The sequence below is a fragment of the Rousettus aegyptiacus genome, unplaced genomic scaffold (assembly GCF_014176215.1).
Source record: "Rousettus aegyptiacus isolate mRouAeg1 unplaced genomic scaffold, mRouAeg1.p scaffold_m13_p_10, whole genome shotgun sequence".
NCBI lineage: Eukaryota > Metazoa > Chordata > Mammalia > Chiroptera > Pteropodidae > Rousettus > Rousettus aegyptiacus.
Window position 1 is genome coordinate 4,649,950 of NW_023416285.1, and position 19,107 is coordinate 4,669,056.

Below are 19,107 nucleotides of genomic sequence, written 5' to 3' on the forward strand. Positions count from 1 at the left end.
CGGGAGGCTCGGCGACGAGTCCCGCGGAGGGGAGGAGCAGGAGGAGGAGCAGGAGCGGGAGGAGGGGACGCGGGAGGCCGGGCCCGGAGGGAGAGCGCGCTGGGCAGAGGAGGAGCGCGAGCGCCCACTGCTGCCGGGCCCGCCGCGGTGCCGCCGGGAACCGGCCGCCAGGTGCCCGCGCGCCGCTGCGCGCTGCGCGCTCCGTGCGGCGGCCGCGGACTCCGGCGCCCGCCGGCCGCAGCAGGACGAGCGGGTCCCGCCCACCCGGCACCGCGGCGCCCCGAGCTTCAGCCCCAGCGGGAGGGTGGGGCTGCTTGTGGGTTGGGTGACTGTGCCTTCGCTGCAAACCTGGAGGGCCGCTCCGTCACCCCTGCTGGGAAGGGGCCGGTCCGAACCCCGAGGAAGGCCACCTCTTCCTCCACTCCAGTCCCGCAAGGTCCCCAGGCCCCGCGCCCCACCCCCGCGCGGCCGCGCCCGGCGTTCCCTTCCCGGCAGGTGACTCACCTGAGGCTCCGATTCTCGCTGCGCCGCCCGGGAAGCAGGGGGAGCCATTCTCCCGGGCTCGCCGCGCGGCCGGTCGAGCAGCCGGAGCCGGGAAACGCGCGCGGAGCCGGTTCCCGAGCGCTCGCGGTCGCCGCGGAACACGCCCTGTCCCTCCGGTTTAGCCACCGGGAGTGGATGGCGACGGGCGAGCGGAGCGCGGAGAATCCAGCCGGGCTTTTGCTAGTGCACGGGCATTGCGAACGTCAGCTCGGAAATTATGCAAGGTCCCTCTGTCCCCCCGCCCCCTACCCCAGGTCCGGTAGGTGAGGCTTTTGGGATGAGAACTCGACCAGCATTCAGTAGTTCAAGTTCAGATTTTAAATTTGGAGGTGCTGGGCTTCCGGAGCCAGAGCAAGTCACCGTAAGGACAAGTCAGCGAATGTGCTAAAAAAATAAGATAAAATAAAATAAAATAAAATAAAATGCCAACAAACATCAAAGTACAATGTTTTTAGATGAGATGTTGGAAAATATATATTTGGAAGGATTCGAACTGGTCTTTTAAAAAGTGTTAAAAACCTCCCATTAACTTTGCTTAGTTGGAAGCACTCGTCTAAGGAATGACCCCTATAGGACATGAACTTCTTTATCCTGTCGTGTTCCAGGCCGCTGTTTTAGAGAGCAAAGCCCAGCGCGGCAGTTCCTGGCTGTCTGATAAAGCCAAAGCCAGCAGCATCTGGGGGGCCAAGACCAAGCCTTGTTTTGGAAAGTAAGATTTTAGGGGTCGTAAGGACCTTGGCTACTTCTTTGAGCCAGACTAAAAATGTGTATACATTTTTTTTTAAAGCCTTAGCATTTAAATTTACAATAGCTTTAAAAGAAGTGCTTTTACCCCCATTCTGTGAAGCTGCGTAAAATCAAGTGTGAGGCCCTGTGGGTCAAATGCTAGAGTAAGATACACTTGAGGGTTGCGGTGTCCCTCAGCGCCTCCCAGCGGCTAAGGCCAGTGCGGAGCAGGACTCCTTAAACACAGGGAGCAGTTTTGACGTTCTAAGTTGGCGGGACTACTTTCCCTTAAGAGTTTGGAGTGCTTCTGTGGGGTAGTCTGAATCTCATGACTTAGGTGAGAGGCCAAGGGCGTCTGGCACCATGCTTCCAGGTGCACATGGCAGCCAAAGGCAGGTTAGCAGATGCTTCCATTCCCCACTATGAGTTCTCGGAAGGAACTAGAACCCAGGCCCCAGCGCTGAGTCCCTGTTAGAAGTGTCACTTGTGGGGAGTGACTCCAGGCCCATCTGGCAAGTAATAAGAATTTGAGGACTTGGAACTTTAGCTTCTCTGTTTGTCGTTGTTGTTGTTTGTTTGTTTTTAAAATATTGGTCAACATTGTCCATGGACCAATGATCAATGTTCTGATATTTAGATAAATAAGACTGTTAATTGGCTCTTTGTTCTTATCGAGCTTTGCCTCTGCCAAGACGGTTGTCATTTCTCCCCAACCCTCCCTTCTTGACCTCTCGGGGCCTGAGTTAGGTTTCCTTACAAGCATTTACATATCACCTGAGCTCAGATGTTAGGATGGGGCATTGTGTTGAAAATATCGGCTTTGAGATTCTCCCCGACTAGATTAGTAGGGGTTGGAAAATGGGGACTGTAATTTAGTCATCTCTCCCAGAACCTCGCATGGTATCTGAAACTCAGTTTATTCTCAAAAAAAAAAAAAAAAAAAAAACCGAAAAGAAAAGAAAGAAAGAATAAAAAGCCTTGTAAACTGAACTCCTTTCAAAAAGTCTTGGTTTAGGTCAGACAGGTTTTCATGGCAAAGCTGTCAGGGTCAGAATGAGGACACGTAGGAAACATAGTGGACAAGTGACTGTCACGCTTTGACGTGTGGCCTGAGACCCTCTTCTCACCCAGTGTTATCAACTAGGAAACGAGAGGGTTTTAGTAGATGGTTTCTAAGATGCTGATCTTCTAAGACACTGAAGTCTTTATTGAGCAACTAGTATGTTTCAACACTCTGCCAGGGACTATGGAAAGGTGAGACATCACCACTGCCCTACGGAAGGAGAAAATCTTATCTCAAGAGCAAGACTGATACCCATAACCTGTCTTTATCTGGACTCGCTGATATCGGCCAAGCTGCGAAGTGTGTTCTGCAGCTGATAAAGGCAGAAGGAGTGAGATGGACACAGAAGCCGCTGACCTGTGACTTTGGTCAACGATCAGTAATAACATCGGCTGCGCCAGATACTGGAATTGTGTGAGTTGCATATTTTGTCCTTGCACCAACCTTTCTGAGAAACGATGATTTCCTCATTTAAACAAACAAACAAACAAACAAAACAAAGGCAAAGAAGCTGTAATTCATGACATGAGGGAGAGTACTTAGGGCACCAGAGGAAGAGGTGATTGATCCAAGGGAACTACCCTTCCTGTAAAAACTAGACCTTCGTCCAGTGCTCTCTGTGCTTGAATGCGATGCTTATGTTTGCTTTTGTTACTTTCGTTTGTTTTCCCGAAATATATGATGGAAGAGGGAGGCCAGAAGGGAAGGTGGGAAAGAAAGAACAAGAGAGCTTGCTCCCTATCAAGGTGCTGCCGGACCTGCCTGGGCTCGGTGTGTTTTTATCTGGAACTCTCATCCACGGGACTCTCTGCAAAGCCTTGCCTCCCGTAATGGGCGTTTGAGTCTTTCGGGCTAATAGAATGAATATCAAGCAGTCCGGTGGGATTCTTTATGAGCGGAGGAAATTGAGATCAGGTTAAAAATCCAATTTTAATAAACTTTCCAAGTCCTGACTTAGATGGTGCGTTAATGGCTCTTACTGCTGAATCACCTGAAAACTCAAATGCATTTTTAAAAGGTTCTCGTTGTATGGGAAGCTTGATGGATGCTGTTTAATTGTACATTGTGCATCCCTATTTTCACAGGACAGATGGTGTGTAAAGCCAATGAGAGAAGATATGGAATGCCACCGTCCACAGGGCTGGTCAGGTAGAAGGGAGGGGCTTCGGGTTTGAGAGATGATCTTCACTCTTTTGACCAAAACAAAGAGAGGACGATTACAGTGTGTGAAAACGGCATCCTCAAATAACTCCACTAATTTGATCGTACCGAGGTCTAGAATCATTTCTATTTCTTTTGATTGGCTAATTAGCTAGAGCAGTGGGCTCGTGAGGGAGAAAATGAGAGTAATATCCCCAAAACATGTGGTTTGTGAAGGATCGTGGTTCCTCCTAAGTCAGCTCACACCTCACACCTGTGCCCGTCAGTCCCAACTCCCATAACTTCACCTGTATGTCCTTGAAAACACTCCAGCCATCTATAATTAATAGGATGTCTGATGTTTTTCTGAAAATAGGAGTTTCATTCCCTTTCCAACACCAAATCTACTCTTGACACGTGTGGTTACAGGGGGTAGCTCTAACTTTTGCCTTTGTGGTACCTATCCTTCACCAAAACAAATAAATGCATTTATGCAGCATTACATACATATCATGACTGCATTGGCGTAAAGAGGAGCATACTATTTTTTATTTATTTAAGTATTTTCTAAGACCTGGAATCTCATTTTGTCTTTGGATTTCGAAAGAAATTGAGGCATCTTTGAGAGGCCCTAAAAGTACCTCGGGCTCCTATGACATGATGGAGAAAGTGGCCCTGTGTAGGCGATGTCATTACAGAGGGTGAATGCTTAACTGATGCAGGTAAAGATTGTATGATAAATGCGTGTTTATACACATACCTTCCAGCCCCCTTATCGTGTTGAGTAAACAATGCTAGACAACATACTTCTTTTATTTCTGAGCCTATGTCCAACTTTGCCCCAAATTACACACGCCAGTGCTGGAAGAATTGCAATATTGCAGGTCTGATGTGGTCTCCTCGTTCAAATTATTAGCCCCCGCTGAGTGCTGGAATGCCTTCAGGGCAGTGGGAAATCGTGGCACTCTCTTTGATTTTAGGTTTGCTGGGACCAAAGCTGACTGACGCTTTGATGAGCAGGTCTCACTGATTTTTCTCTTTTAGGCCTTATTCAAGGATCCTGGGAGGTTCAAACTCTTTGGAGGAAAAAAAAAAATCTTTTTCTCTCTCCCCATCACTTTAGCTGAAACGTTTACTGTGTGAGTGTCATATCACAGCCCCGTGGTGGGTATGTCAGCGGAGATTTGTAAAAATAGATTGAATAAACAAAATTATTTTTTATTGAATTTAAAATTGGAATCCCTTATCTGAAGGAGCTCACGGACGTGCAGGAGCAGAAGAATCTCGAGTCAATCTGGCAATTGCCTTCTGCATTCTAGCATATTCTAGGGCAGTCGAAGGGGCCTCGCCGGGGTTCTCACGGCTTCACGCTCTAGCCTGACTCTCAGCTTCAGGACGCACGTGTTTTTCCACACGTGCCTTTTGGAGTCCCCACTGGAGACCTCCAGAGTGTGACCTTATTGTCCTTGACGGTCCTGCCTTCTCCTTGCTAGGCCTAGCGTTGATTCCAGATTTAAAATAGAGCCAAAACTCTGAGAAGTCTCTTGAAAGATACTACAGTCCTCTTTCTCCATTTTCGATAGTTTTCTTATGAAAGCGTTTACAATGATACTCATAAGAGCCAGCTCTCTCTATATATATTTTTTCTCCTTTATGACAGTAATATCTATTTCACAGAAACTCAGACAACTTAGCACTTAAATGAAAAAAAGCGTTTTATATTTAAAATGATCAACTTAGCATATCTCAATATATTTGCATCAATATTGATTGTAAAGTAGTGTAAATATGCTTAACTTGTACAAAGTTAGGAAAATCCATTGGATACGATAGGAAACGAAGAAGAGGTATGTAGAGGTAAATAAAAATCATGGCATTGATTGATTGGCTTTATGCTAAGAGATCTGAATACATTCTCCTTTGATCCCCCCATTTTACTATAAATATAGGGAACTTAAGTAACTTCCTGAAGGTCCTGTAACTAGCAATGCTGGGTATAGAACCTGGTCGAAATCAAATCCGTCTGTGCTTTCTTCCCGTATCATGATGTAATTCTCTCCTTCCCCTCTTAATAGCATATGTTCTCTTTATAAAATTATAAAGAAGATTTTAGTGTATTTTATATCTCCAAACAGAGGAGAAGAGATCTGGGTTCCTCTTCATGCCTTGAAAATGTATTTAAGTTCTAGGAATCTGACTCTCCATTAGGTATTTAAAGCCAATATTCATGATATTGCTATAATTGCATTTAGAAAAATAATCGACAGAATAAAATGCTAGGCTTAAAAGCTCAATTCTTGGTATAATTGTTTTTCTCTTCCCGTTTACCATCAGCCCTTAAAGATAAAGGCTGTTATGGAGACACAGTTCCTGGCAAGGAAAACTTTATCTCACTTTGGGGCCTTCGATTTAGAGTAGCGTTTCAGGCCTCAGCTCCGGCGCTCACGGTCATCCATCCATTCCAGCGTCACCTAGTTCTTTAGCCCCTACTCTCCGTGGAGCCCTGGGGTGGGTCCTGGAGGTGCAGGAGTGAGCTGCACACAGCAGCGCCCCCTGTCTTCATGGAGCTGAAAATCAGAAAGGTGTTGGCGAACCCATGGGTGGGTATAATGCCCTCCCCAGCGGCTTACCTGAGAGAGGCCGCCTGCCTTTACGTAGTCACCTCTTTCTGGAAGCTGTCCTGGGTAACAGGGACACGCTCCCTGCCAGCCTAGGGCAAAGGACCTTTCTAAGTTCCCCAGTAAAGTTTACAGTCCCGTAAACATTTGGCCGTTGCTTTGCAAAGGAACACGGAGTTCGCGGGCATTCCCGCGAAGACGCACGCTGGCTTCGCGAAGTCTCGCTCACGGCCCGCACGCTGCGTCTTTTCATCTGGCACGCACGCTACCTCTCCACTCCAATGCCAATTCTTCGTCTATTTTTTAAAGACACTTGAGAACAATTTTACGGACCACATGTGCTTCAAATAATGCTAACATCTAATGTCTGAGTCGAAACGATGGCAGTGTGTGCATCCATTATAGAGACGGCTCCTACAGTTTATGCCTGAACCCAACACACAGGAAGTGTCTCTCAGTCTCAGCCCACTGGCTCGGACTAGGCCACGTTCTAATCGAGGTTCATCCTGCGCCCCAGTCACACCAAGGCTCGGTGGGGGAGGGTGGGCTTCTGAGCTCACTACGGTTGGCAGGATTTAGTTCTCACAGGCTGTTGGACTGAAGTTCCAGTCTCTAGATGGCTTTTCCGGAGGCCTCCCCCATGTCCCTGCTGTGTGGCCTCTCCACTGGGAAGTCTATCACACGGCGGTTGGCTTCATCGGCGTGAAGGACCGAGAAAGCAAGAGAAGGCAGCCAGACAGAAGCCATAGTCATTATATAACCCAGTCTCAGAAGGGACATCCTGCCTCCTTTGTCACATTCCTTTAGAAGTAAGTCACTAGGCCCGGCCACACTCAGGAGGACGACGTTCCTCAAAAGCCTGAGTCCCAGAAGGCGGGGATCATGGAGGCCAATTTAGAAGCTACCTGGCTGGACCAGTAAGCCCATTGACGAGCAGGCGATGACGCCAGTATCACGATGACTGTGTGGCCGACAATGGTGGCAAAATGCCATCAATCATGAGATAATCCCAATTTCATAAATACAGAATGCAAACATAAAGTATCTTAAAGTCAATGAAATACAACGTGCTGTTTCTTAACATCTTTGAAACATCGCCCTTCACCTATGGTTATAACATTTTTTCTCCTGTAACTTTCACATCACCTTTCGATGTTAAAATAGGGAATAAAGAAAGTAAAAAAAAAAAAAAACAAAAAAAAACACTGAATCAAATTTCAAGGCTCGCCATCTAGTAAACCATTTCATTTATCAAGAGATGGATTTTGCCGTTATTACCGAGAGAGGGCTACTACTATGTTCTTGGAATTTGAACTAACCCTCAAAATGTTCGATATATTCAGGGAAATCAGTTCGTTTCAACATGATGGTTGAGGGGCTTCTGCTCCCAACTGGCTGTTCAGGGTAGAGAAGCCTGGCAAACAGGCATGAGCTGAGCCACGTCCGGAAAGCATGGGTTTGGTTTCAACAAAGGAGATTCAAATGGCAAATTTTCTATGGAATTTACTGGAAACTTGAGGAGAGAAGAAGCATTTACAGGCAAAGAACAATGCTTGAGAGAGGACTACGTGTTACTTTTAGAACTCCGCATCTCAGCAATCAAGGTTCGGCTAAATTTTAAAGTTTACTTTTGCATTTGTTTTATTGTCAAGTGATACTTGTTCATTAGAGCTACTTTGGAAAATCACACAAAATTAGAAAGACACGAAAAAGCAATCCCTCGAGTAAATAATAGGTGAAGTAAAAAAACAAATTGAAACTGTCAGTTTGTTGTACTAAAGTATTTCCAAGTCTTTAACATTTCAAGTCGGTTATGTTGAACTTAATTAAACATAATATTTATTGTGTATTTGGTTCCTAGTTCCTTAGGGACAGGTGCAAGGAGGGGAAGGTTCTCTAATTTGAAAACAAACAAAAAAAATCAATGTGTGTGTAATACTTTGGCATTTATGTTGTGAAAAAAAAAATGAACAAATAAGTTCTTGTTTGATTATGCATGGAATTCTGAAGATGGGCCCGTAGTAGAACAAATCTTGAACTAGGAATAAAGAAACGGGTTTGAGATTTACCAGTGGGCTTTTGTTTCCCACCCAGGGCAAGGGGAGGAACAGTAAGTTCCCCTCACAGGGCCCCATGCCTCTTCCTGGTCACCACACCCTCCCGCCTCCCTCCCCCCACCCCCCGAGGTCACCAGTCTCCCAACTTTTAAAACTAGAGTTTTAATTTTGCAAAGCCTGGTATGTCACATAAATGCAGTGATACAGTATTCTTCTGTGTCTTAGTCCTTTCAACATTTTTTATTTTTTTTTAATGAATTTCAGCCACGGCCTTGCCTGGCGCTGAAGTCGATTCGTTCTTCTGAATAGCATCAGTTGTGTGAATACATCGATCGTCCTCAGGCCCCCTGCAGTCGATGGCATTTGGGTTGCTTGCAGCTGCGGACTCATGCTTCTGTGAACATTCTTCTATGCGTGTTGTTTTTGCTTTTGTTTTCTTATTTTTTGGTGCACAGGTACAGATATTTACATGCGCCCTGCACTTGGGAGTGGGATTGCCATATCACGGGACTTGCCTGTGCCCACCCAGCTAGAGAGGCTGATGCCGGGCAGCACGTGAGCGACTATCGCTCTGCTTCTTCTCTGGCACTTGCTGGCACCAGTCTGTTTAATTTGGGGCACGATGCAAAGTGTGTAACAGTACGTTATTTTTTATCTTAATTATCGTGCAGATGAGGCTGAGTGCGTGTCCCTATGTTTAATGACTTTTTGGATGTCCTCTCTCATGAGGTGCCTGTTTACGTCTTTTGCCCATTTTTCTACTGCCATTTTTCTATTGTGTTATTTATTTATTTTTATTATTGATTTATAGAAGACCTTTATATATTGGGGCCTGTTCCCGTGCCTTTTCTTACTTATAAAATGGGAAGAATAATCGCGCCTGTCTCGCATAATGTTGTTACAAAGGTAATCTGAGTTAATCCTTGTAAAAGCTTAGACCCATATGTGGTACACAGCAAGTGCTCGATAAATGTTTACTGTTCTTATCAGACGAGGTCACACGGCTGTCAGGTTGTGGACACAGAACCCCAAAGAGGCCTTCTCACTTCCGTTTACCGGACTTTGCCTTGCACAAAACGACTTCACACGTCCCGAAGGACAGGACCTCGCCAGAGTTGCTCCTAATTGTGTCCGCCCCTAATCGTGCTCACCCCAGAACCTGGTGGTAGCTTTAGAGAGGAACGCTGTTGTGATTTTTTTTTTTACCATCGACACTATTTTTAAAATATTAAAATCGTGCTTCTCCTCAGAGAAGGCCAAGGTAGTATCCACATCGAAACTCAGAAAAGCAGCGTCGGCCTCACAGCCACGGCGTGGCGCAGTTGGCATCGGCCATGTTCATCCCAGAAGTTTTAACACAACGGCGTTGCACCAGGAAGTTAACAAAAACAAAACCTCCCCAAACGCAAAAAATAAAATGTATTAAAAGTTAAAGGCCGTGCAATGCGAGCAACGAAGTATTCGAGGCTCAGTGCCCATTTCTGCCCCATCCAATGCCCCTCCGTGTACCAGCCACGCCTAGGAGAACAGAGACCATTTTTCTCTTTTACCGTATTGGGAATTGCTTTGCTCCTGGTGGCCAAGGCAGTAAGAATTTCTGATAAACAAACAAATAAACAAACTGTAATCAGCCTTGCTTTTGCTCCCTCCATCTGTGTAATTTTTGGAGCTAGATTAAATAAATCTTTTTTTTTTTTGAGGAGGGAAGCGTGAGGAGAACCATAATTTAGGCCTTTACAACCAAAAACTGACAGACAATCTTTCATTTATTATTCCTCATGGAGAACAGCAACTAATATCTTCCTTCTAGGTCCTCTAATTAAATTCAGTTTCTTATATTTTTCTCTTGATTCACTCCCTTCCCTTCCTGGATTAACCTAGCTCTTCATAGTTGTAATTTCTCAACTGTTTAAATTTCATTTACCTCATTTAAATGTCTATAGAGTTCACTCCCAGAGTGAAGAGTTTGTTTATTTTTCCCCTTCTCTCCTCAGGCAAGGAAACTATCCCACTTAGACCCGAGCTAACTAATTTACAAACCTTCACACCGAAATGCATTATGCCATATAATAAGTCTATGTGTGAATGTAGAGTGATTTTAGAGAGGGAGAGCGATTGGCCCAGGCCTGTCAAGAAAATGATCTTCTCCATCCTCGAAGCCCCTTCTAAGGAATTGTGTCTTTCACAAAATCGTGTTCCCTCGGCAACCAGGGAATGTCGCCGAGGGCATCGTCGTAAGTGGTATCATTTTCCTGGCCGTTCACTCCCGCTTTTCTGGAGCGGGTCATATATCTGTGCCCACTGCTGTCATCTGTCCCTGTGCTGGGACCGGGCCTCGCTGTCCATGGATGTCAGAACCGGCCATGTCACACGCTTTGGCCGACGCAATGCGAACCACGTGAACCTTACCTGAGGGAGATCTTCCCGAGGCATCTCAGATTTCCACCAGCTTTGTTCCTCTTCCGTCCCAAGGTCCTTCATCCTGGGTCCCAGAACGAGAAGGCACAGGAAACCATGAGAACCCTGCCGTGGCGTGCGACGTGAGAAATCAGAGCCTGGGGCTTGGGGCGCGACGGTTCTGTTCCTTGGGATACTATGAAGCCGTCTGACACCTCATCTGTTAAGACAGCCTGTAAGGATGCTGTTATCGACTTTAGGAGTGTGCCTTTACGGATCGAATGTCCCTGTGCTCGTCCTTTTTGTTATCCTCCATGCTTTCAGCCTCCGCAACCTCCTGGTGACTCTCCTTTGCAGGTATTCTAATTTACCCATGTCCCCGCCCCCCCCTCCAAAATATGGGGTTTGAAATTAGCACCAGCTTCCGTGCATGTCAGAGCAGCGCGAGTGAGAAGGGGTCATCTCTTCTGGAAGAAGCCTCCATCTGGACTAATTACGCGGAGTCTGGCGCGTCCCGTGCTATTTTTGGCAGCCATTCCTCGCTGCTGACTCACTCTGAGTCAACTGGATCCCTGAGGCTTTAATCACAAGCCTGTGTTACCAAGCTCTGCCTCGACTTGTGCAGTAGATTCCGGGGACCCAGAAGGAGATCCTAAGGCTTTTTCCCTGTCTGGGTCTCCACCTCCCCTCGCCTGGGCCGTGGGTCCTGTCCGTTTGGGGGAAAGGAAGGCTTTATTTCTGAGAATGGAAATTCAGCTGTTAGCCAACCGAAGGAGAAGCAACCTCGTCTCATCAGCTCCGGCACTCCTGGGGAGCCCCTTTGTCTGGTTCGGGGGCCTGGACTTAACTGTGTCACAAACTCTGGAGTCTTCAGTCTCTCGGGGAGAACGGAAGGGTGGCGTTGGGATCCAGCACCAGCAGGCAGCTTTACTGATGCGTGGCAGACGCTGGCGGCGGCTCCGTGAGCTGCACCTTCCAGTGTTCAGCCCGTTGCAGAATCCCCTCGCTCGAGTGTGGATGTGTCGGCTAACTTGCTTCAAGCCGCTAGGATACGGCAAAGGCGATAGGATATGTACAATGGCACGGACGCGATTCTGCTACATAAGATACGCAGTAGGCGACATTGTCCTGCCAGGCTACGAAGGAGCCGTGCATGCTGCGAGCTGCTCTGCGCAGAAGCCACGTGGCCAGAAACTGAACGCCGTTTCTAGACGACAGCCAGCAAGAAGCCGAGGTCCTCAGCCTTACGGCCTGCAAGAAACAGGTGCTGCTTGCAGCCATGGGGGCCTCGGGGAGACTCTCCTTCCAGCCGAACCTCGAAGTGAGGCTGCCGCCCTGGCTGACGCCTTGACGGCTGCTTTCAGGTGAGACTCTGCAGCGGGGAGCCCAGCACGTTCAGCCGTGGCCTCCTGATGCACAGAAGCTGCGGCATAATAAACACGCTTTGGTTTAAGCTGCTAAGTTTGTCGTCGATGATTACTCAGAGATATGTAACTAATGTTCCATGAAATTAGGTGGCAGAAACCAAATTCGGCTGGAAGCCAACGACATCACGAAGCTCAGAAAACACACGCCCGTTGTCTTTTTTTTTTTTTTTTTTTTTTAGCAGGTTGGATCGACTTCTAGAGCCTTAGATGAGTGCCATGCACCACAACACCAGGCATTAAAAGGCCACCTCGCGTCCAGCCTCAGACGACGGAGATATTTTCTCGTATTTCCCCAGAACGACCTTGTGCTCCGCCTCCTCCTTCAGTGGTCCAGCTCTGCTCTTTTCCTACCTCTCGGACCCCTGGGTCTGCACCCGGGGCTGGAATGTTTGCCCCACCCCCACCCCCGCCCTCCTGGGCTCCTAACTTTGATTCTCTTCTGAGCCAGGGTTCCGCGTCTTGACCTCGCCTGTGCTCTCATTGGGAGGCGTTTCCATCTCAGTTCTGCTGGATCTTCCAGGTCTGCTTCTCCCGAATCTCCTGCCACAGGAGGAGCACCAAGTGTGGCAGGCCCCCAAATGGTGAAAAGCCTCCAGCCAACAGTATGACCTTTGATGCAATGATCGTTATTGGTAACGTCGATGCAGCCTCTGCGAGCATTTTGATATTTCCACTGGGTTCTCTACTTCTTTCAGAATGAGCCTTATCATCAGCGTCATCATATGAAAATTCTGTATGCATCTTCGCATATTAAAAGAAACTCACAAGTACCAGTAGTTGGCTAATTGTCACTTCCTTATGTGTACTGATGGCCCATGGGTGAATGACCCCAGGCCATGGTGTGCAGTTCCTGGGTAAGGGCTTGATGTGATAAGGCTAGCTTGAATTCTGCTTGTCACTTCTGATGGCTCGGAAACTGGGCGCCGGGGCCTGAGGGACAAGCTGACGACTCGGGCCTTTGTGTTTTTATCAGTCATGCTGCTTCTACATGCAACTGAGCTTGCCCCAGACAGAAAAGGGGTCCTGCATTCCCTCAGTCCTAATATAATTTAAATGCTATGTATGTAGAGATAGAGTGAGAACCCGGGAGCCAGGTCCTGGTCACCCAGGCTTGTTCTTTAAAAGCAAAGGGCTTGGGGACATGGGCTCTTTCTTTAGACCTGCCCTTCCAGGGTCAGGCAATTTCTCTTAATGTATTTATTACCGCTGAGGCAAAACGTATGCTCTGAGCAACTTGAATCACACCATGGACAGCCCTAGAATTATAGAGAGATCAGAAACGGGACTAAGCTAACTGCTCATTCAAACCCCTAATTTCACCAACAGGAAAAGCAGAGACTCAGAGAGGTGAAACGCCTGGATCAAAGGTCTGCGGTTAATTAATGGCAGTACGCAGACTCGATTTCAGACAAGGTAGCCATGTCATTCTCTGAAAGGCCATAAAGGAATTAAGGAAGATTCTCCATCTCCTTGTCTAGACTCTGAGGAGTCCAGATAGCAGGCGGGGATGAAAACAGCATCTTCTAAGTCAAGGGAGACGAGGGTCCAGGAAGAGAAGGAGCCGGGCTTGATGTCCCTTGCCCGGGGGTTCCGTGGGGATGCGGCAGCCCTTTTAGACTGCGTTTTGATGTTGTCAGACTATTTATTTTCTCGTTTCTTCTCCAGAGCGTTTAGTAAAGGACCTATTGATTTTCGTTCTTTTTTGCTTCCAGCCCCAGCTGTACAGTGAGGAGCTAATGGCAAGGTCTTTTCTGTCTGGGGCAGAATATTTGAAAAAGATTAGCACCCTCCGAGGCCGGCGCGATGGCCATACTGGGAACCGGAAGCGGATGCAAAGGAGAACCTGGAAAATGAGGTCAGAGCCTCGGAACCAGGTGCCGCTTCTTCCAAGATAATCTCTTTCAAGTGCCAGCCTTGGAGGGACTGATTTACTTATTCATTCACTTATTTATTTATAATCCGTTCAGGGCCTTTATTAAAAGCCTCTTCCATCACCATCTCCAAGACCTGCCACCTCCTCCCACAAGCCTCTCTTTCTGTGTCCCCACGGCTTTTCACGGGCGATAGCTGCCTGCACTTGCGATCTGCCTCGTTTAGGGGATCGCTGTAAACGGGCCGTCCGTCCGTGATACCAGATTGTAATCTCTCCCAGGGCAGGGAGATGATCTTTTTCTAATGTGTAGCATCCCCTCCTCGAGCCCCTCCCCCGAGTGGCTAAAATAGCGACTGGAAGGTTGCGGGTGCTGAAGACATGCATATTCTATTAAGGAGAAGGGGCTGCGGGGGGCGCACTGTGGCTGGGCCTCTCGCCCTTGAAGTCAGATGGCCTGAACTGCGAATGCGGCTCCTCCGCTCCCCCTGAGATCTTGTTGGTGTCTTTGGCTTTTCCGCTCCCCGGCGCCCTAGCCTGTGAAGGGTGGAGCCTACGGCACTCACTCACTGGCTTAGAGTGAGTATGAAAAGCGCTTAGAACTTTGCATAGTCTGGCATCGGCGAGGACCTCCTGACGGTGGCCCTGTGCCCTGGGCTCCGTGGGCCCAGTTCTGCGAATGACGACCTCGTTCCCCCAGAGCGTGGCGGAGCAGAGCCCAAAGCTCCAGCTGTCTCTGCCCACACTCCCCAGTTCCCGCCCTGATGCCCAGCTGGCACGACCTCTTCCACAGCTCAGCTGTCCTCTTCCAAACACCTGGGGATGTGTCCCCAGGCTCCCGGGCATTCACCTCAGTTTCCTTGCCTTGATTCCGCCAGGGTCTCCCAGGTGTTTTCTGTAGAAGCGCCACCTCTGCTCAGGTACAGGCGTCCATCTACCTGCAACCTCCTGCTTTGTGCTTTGTTCCATCCGCAGAGGGAGAGGCTTGGCCTGGGCCTCCGGGCACCTGTCACCCGCCCTGAGGGTTCCAGGCTCTGTTTCTGATATACTGTGGGGGTGGGAGGTCTTGATCTCTGGGGCTCTGGGGTGCGTAAATCTTCACAGGGCCCCCGTTCTGTTGTCAGTGGAGTGGGCTCCCTTTGGCGAAGTCAGCCAGTGATAATTCCCAAGGCCTCGGCTCCAATGCACTGGACACTGAGTACCTTCTAGGCCGGTAATTCTCAGTGTCTCAGGACCAGCATCTTCTGCATCACCTGGGAAATTGTTGGAAATGCAGATTCTCAGACTTCAAACAAGACCTTGTGACTCAGAACCTCTGGGGGGCGGGGACCAGCCACCCATGTTTTCACAAGCTCTCGGGGGGGATGCTGGCATGTGCAAAGCCAAAAACCTCCACTCTCGGCCTTCCAACCACCCTTTCCTCAGGGTCCGCCATAGATGACCAGGATGATCCTCGCTAGGTGTCTGTTTCCTGCCTTTACCAGGTAAAGGACTTTATGGCGGTGTTTCGCAGACTCCCACGACGCCAAGAATCGGATGGCAGAACTCGTTAGAAATCACTCTCGGGGTCTGGCCCTGACCCTCTGAACCAGGACCTTGTGGGCAGAGCTGAGATGCCACGTTTCAGGCGAAGCTGACCAGCGAAGCTGAAGAAAGGCTTCTCGAAGGCGGCAGAGGTGGCCGCGTGCTGGGGGCGCCCCGTTTTCCTCTCTAACGTGTTGGAGGTGAGCGCTGGGGCGTCTGGAGCTGTCGGGAGGACAGCTCACTCTCTAATTGCTCCTTCTTTGTGGCCCCGCGAACTGGACACAACACAGCCGTGGAGCCGCATGGCTTGCCTCTCCTGGCACCCTCGTCTGTCCTTGCAATGGCTTCCGGACGCGTGTGGTGGCAGCCTGCCAGCCCCTTCCCTTACTTCCCCGGTGTCCGGAGCCCCTTATAATGCACAAGCGAGACTATGGCCTGAGTCCCGGCGTGTCGGCCACCTCCTGCTCCGCACCGTCTGGAGGGAGCGGCCACTCTCCTGCGCCCTCGTGTTCTTCCTGATACTTGTCTTCTGCCGACCTCCTATTCCTTCTCCAGAAGGCCTCCCTCACCCCTCGGATCATTAGTCTCGTGCCGAAACAATTTGTACCCCTTAATAGTTTCCTATTGCTCTAAAGATAAGGCAGAAAATCCCAACTGTGGCCTGGCCCTGCCCGCTGGGCTCAGGCAAGAGACGTCTCTGCAAGCACCGGAGACTGACTTAGGCTAACTTAGACGACAGGTGAGATTGCTGAAGGGCTATCAGGATTCGCAGAGGCAAGAGGGCCAGACCTAGAAACAGGTGATCACCAGGCGGGACTGGCTGCCAAAGACGACGACGATGACCTTCGTTCCCACATGATTGCCTTGCTCTCTCAAGATTCGAACCGCAGAATCCGTTGCCGGTTGGCTGAACCCACCCCGTGCGGCGGCCTCTTGTCGGCCCAAGACGGAGAGGAGAACCGTGCTTGCTTTCCCTTCCACAGAGGGGCGGCCGTCCCGGACGGGGACTCCGGCTGACGGGCTTTCCTGAGTGGGAGGCTGCGGATGGTAGAAGGAGGAGGAGGCAGGTTGTCAGGGAAGCTAGAACCGATCGACGTCCGCTGTGCCAGGCCTTCAACCTGCGACAGTGCAGATATTTGAAGGGGAATACGTTACACAAGACTCAAAGGCTTTCTCGAGCGGTCTACTCTTCCCCCCTCCTTCCCTCCCCTCCCCTCCCCTCCACATCCCTTTTCTTCCCTTCCAGTCTGTCTCCCTTCCCCTCCCCACGCCTCCCCCTTCACGGCCAGTGATGCTTTACTGCTCAATATTAGGAAAGTTATAGGTCCTTGGAGGAAGAGGTGGAAAAGTAATATTCTGAATCATAAGAGAGGAAATCAGAAGCTGAGTCCATGGAGGTTGCCTAATTAAAACCGCCAAGAGTTTATTATCTCGTCCCGGGGTCTCCTTGGGGTCCTCCTCTTCATTCCAGGGCACGGAAATGTTCATTTAAAGTAAATCTTTAGAGTCTGAAGGTGCTCCCGACATCTAGCCTGGAAATTTCCCCGCGGATATTCCTCTGTCAGAAAATAATCCGAAACAATTGGGGAGGAGGTTTAGACAGAAAGATGCTCATCTCAGCTTTATTTGTGACAACTTTCAAATTGGAAGCAATCTAAGTGGGATAAATATCTGTGTGGTGTGCTTACTGTGGTATGCTATGCTTGCAAAGCGTTTCAAACGTGTGTTAAAAAAGTGGGGAAAAAAAAAAAGACCACTGTATAAAATATAATTGCGATTACATGAAACAAATTAAAGAGACAAAATCCTTCCAAGTGAGAAAACACGGCATCTTTACTGGACTCATCTTCAGATGACAGGATTATCGGTGACAAATGTAAAACATATTTCAGTCTGTCAGCTTTGGCATTTCTTGAATTTTTCAAAACACTTCACACACATATTTCTTTACATCACATAAAATAAACTGTAGTGAACGGGAAGAAGATGTCCTTCCTTGGGAGTGACCGCTTTCACGGTGGTCTTCTGAGATGGCTGCTTGCTAGACGCGGTCGCCGATGACATCCGCCCTGTAACCAAGTCCAGTCGGCATCTTCCGCATTGTTTTCCTACACCTTCTGGCAGTAATTAAAGCGGACAATCAGCCTTTTTGAACACTCTGTCTACTATTTTCTGAAACACCCTTTTCTCCTGGGAATACGCCTGCTTCTCTGGGCGTCCTTGAGTCTGGTGTCTTCTTGGTTTTCTCTGAAGGTTTTTTCTCCTCTACAAAATTCTCAGTGCGAGGGTGCCCTCCCATTTACACCTTTCTGTGTCACCGAAGTGATCCCGTCCACCCCGTCCGCATTCCGACACCTCGTCGCCGTACGGGTCCAGCCCTCCTTCTCCTGTGATTAGCAGCCTAACTGCCTCCTTGACATCGCCTTCAAAAACATTTCTCAGACATTTCGAACGTACATCCAAAAGATAATTTCTTTTCCTCTGCTTTACGGCACAAAGTCTGAAGGAAGACCCTGCGTGTCATCTGGTGTGGTCAAATGGGACTTTCTTATCTATCTATCTATCTATCTATCTATCTATTTATTTTGAAATTTACGAATAAATGAAAATAGAAATTCTAATATTTTCCTCCTGAATCTAAACGTCTCATCTTGGTTACCTTCTCAAGTATACACAACCCCTTAAAAATGAGTTTGTGCATTTTCCAAAATCATAGGCGATTGACTTCTCTGGGCTAACGGAATTCTGATTCTTTGAACATCAGAAATGCAACAGCAAGTTTAGGTCACAAAGACAGTTGGACAATTGTCATTTTACTATATATTTGATGCAATATTAAGCTGCATTTAGATAATACCCACCTAATTCATGCCCTCTGTGTGTGAGGCTTTTTAAATAAGGCCGTAGGGTACCTGGACACTGCCCACTGAGTCCCGCATAATTGTGGGGAGAAAGAGAGAAGGTTTTGACTGAAACTAGTGATGTCATCACAGTATTTGGGGGGGGGGGCGGTAAAAAATAATTGATTCTAACAAAGGAGATACACACACACACACACATATATGAGGCAGACCTTTTTATATATACTATTTCTTTATTGCATTGACTTCAATTGCAAGATCTCTCTATGCCCCTAGTAGCAAAATTAAACAACGTGACCACACAGTTTCTGGACAGATATCTGGTACAGGGACTTCATGACATATCTGTTCATGTTCTAGCTGTCTGCCTTATGTCCTAAGGGAGAGAGATAATTTTCTCGATATAGTTATTAATTTCGTGGGGTTTTTTTTCTTCCAAAAAAAAGGAGAAAGATTTAATGACATGATGAGTGTTGGTCAGCTTTGGGGTTATGCAAGGGAGTTTAGGCCAGAATCTCTAGACTCTTGTTAGTGAAAATGGGATGAAGGCGCCAAGACCAACATCACCTAAGAACATGTTAGAAACGCAGATTCCCAGGCCCCACTGGTGCGACCGAACCAGGATCTGCATTTTTAAAACAAGATCTTCAGGCAATTCATTTGCACACTACACTCTGAGGAGCATTGTTCTGGAGCTGTAAATATGTGAACTTCTTAAAATCTAGCTTTAAGTCGCTGTCATTGACTCGAATTCTGCTGCTGATCACCTTGGCTATTCTGCTTATACTTAATAAAAATTGTAAGCTTAGGAATCGCCTAGTATGCTCAGGCTAAGAAAATGACTCGCTTAAAATTGGGCAAAAGGGTTGAAGATACATTTC

At 48.1% G+C, this 19,107-nt stretch overlaps 1 protein-coding gene across 1 annotated transcript; it reads left to right on the forward strand.

The window, feature by feature from the left end:
- Nucleotides 1-11,200: 11,200 nt before the first annotated feature.
- On the forward strand, nt 11,201-12,507 carry LOC118607836. The gene is made up of 2 exons (XM_036227199.1): nt 11,201-11,908; nt 12,151-12,507. The coding sequence occupies exons 1-2, from the start codon at nt 11,289-11,291 to the stop codon at nt 12,176-12,178; spliced, it is 648 nt and encodes a 215-aa protein (XP_036083092.1). The 5' UTR covers nt 11,201-11,288; the 3' UTR covers nt 12,179-12,507.
- Nucleotides 12,508-19,107: the final 6,600 nt, after the last annotated feature.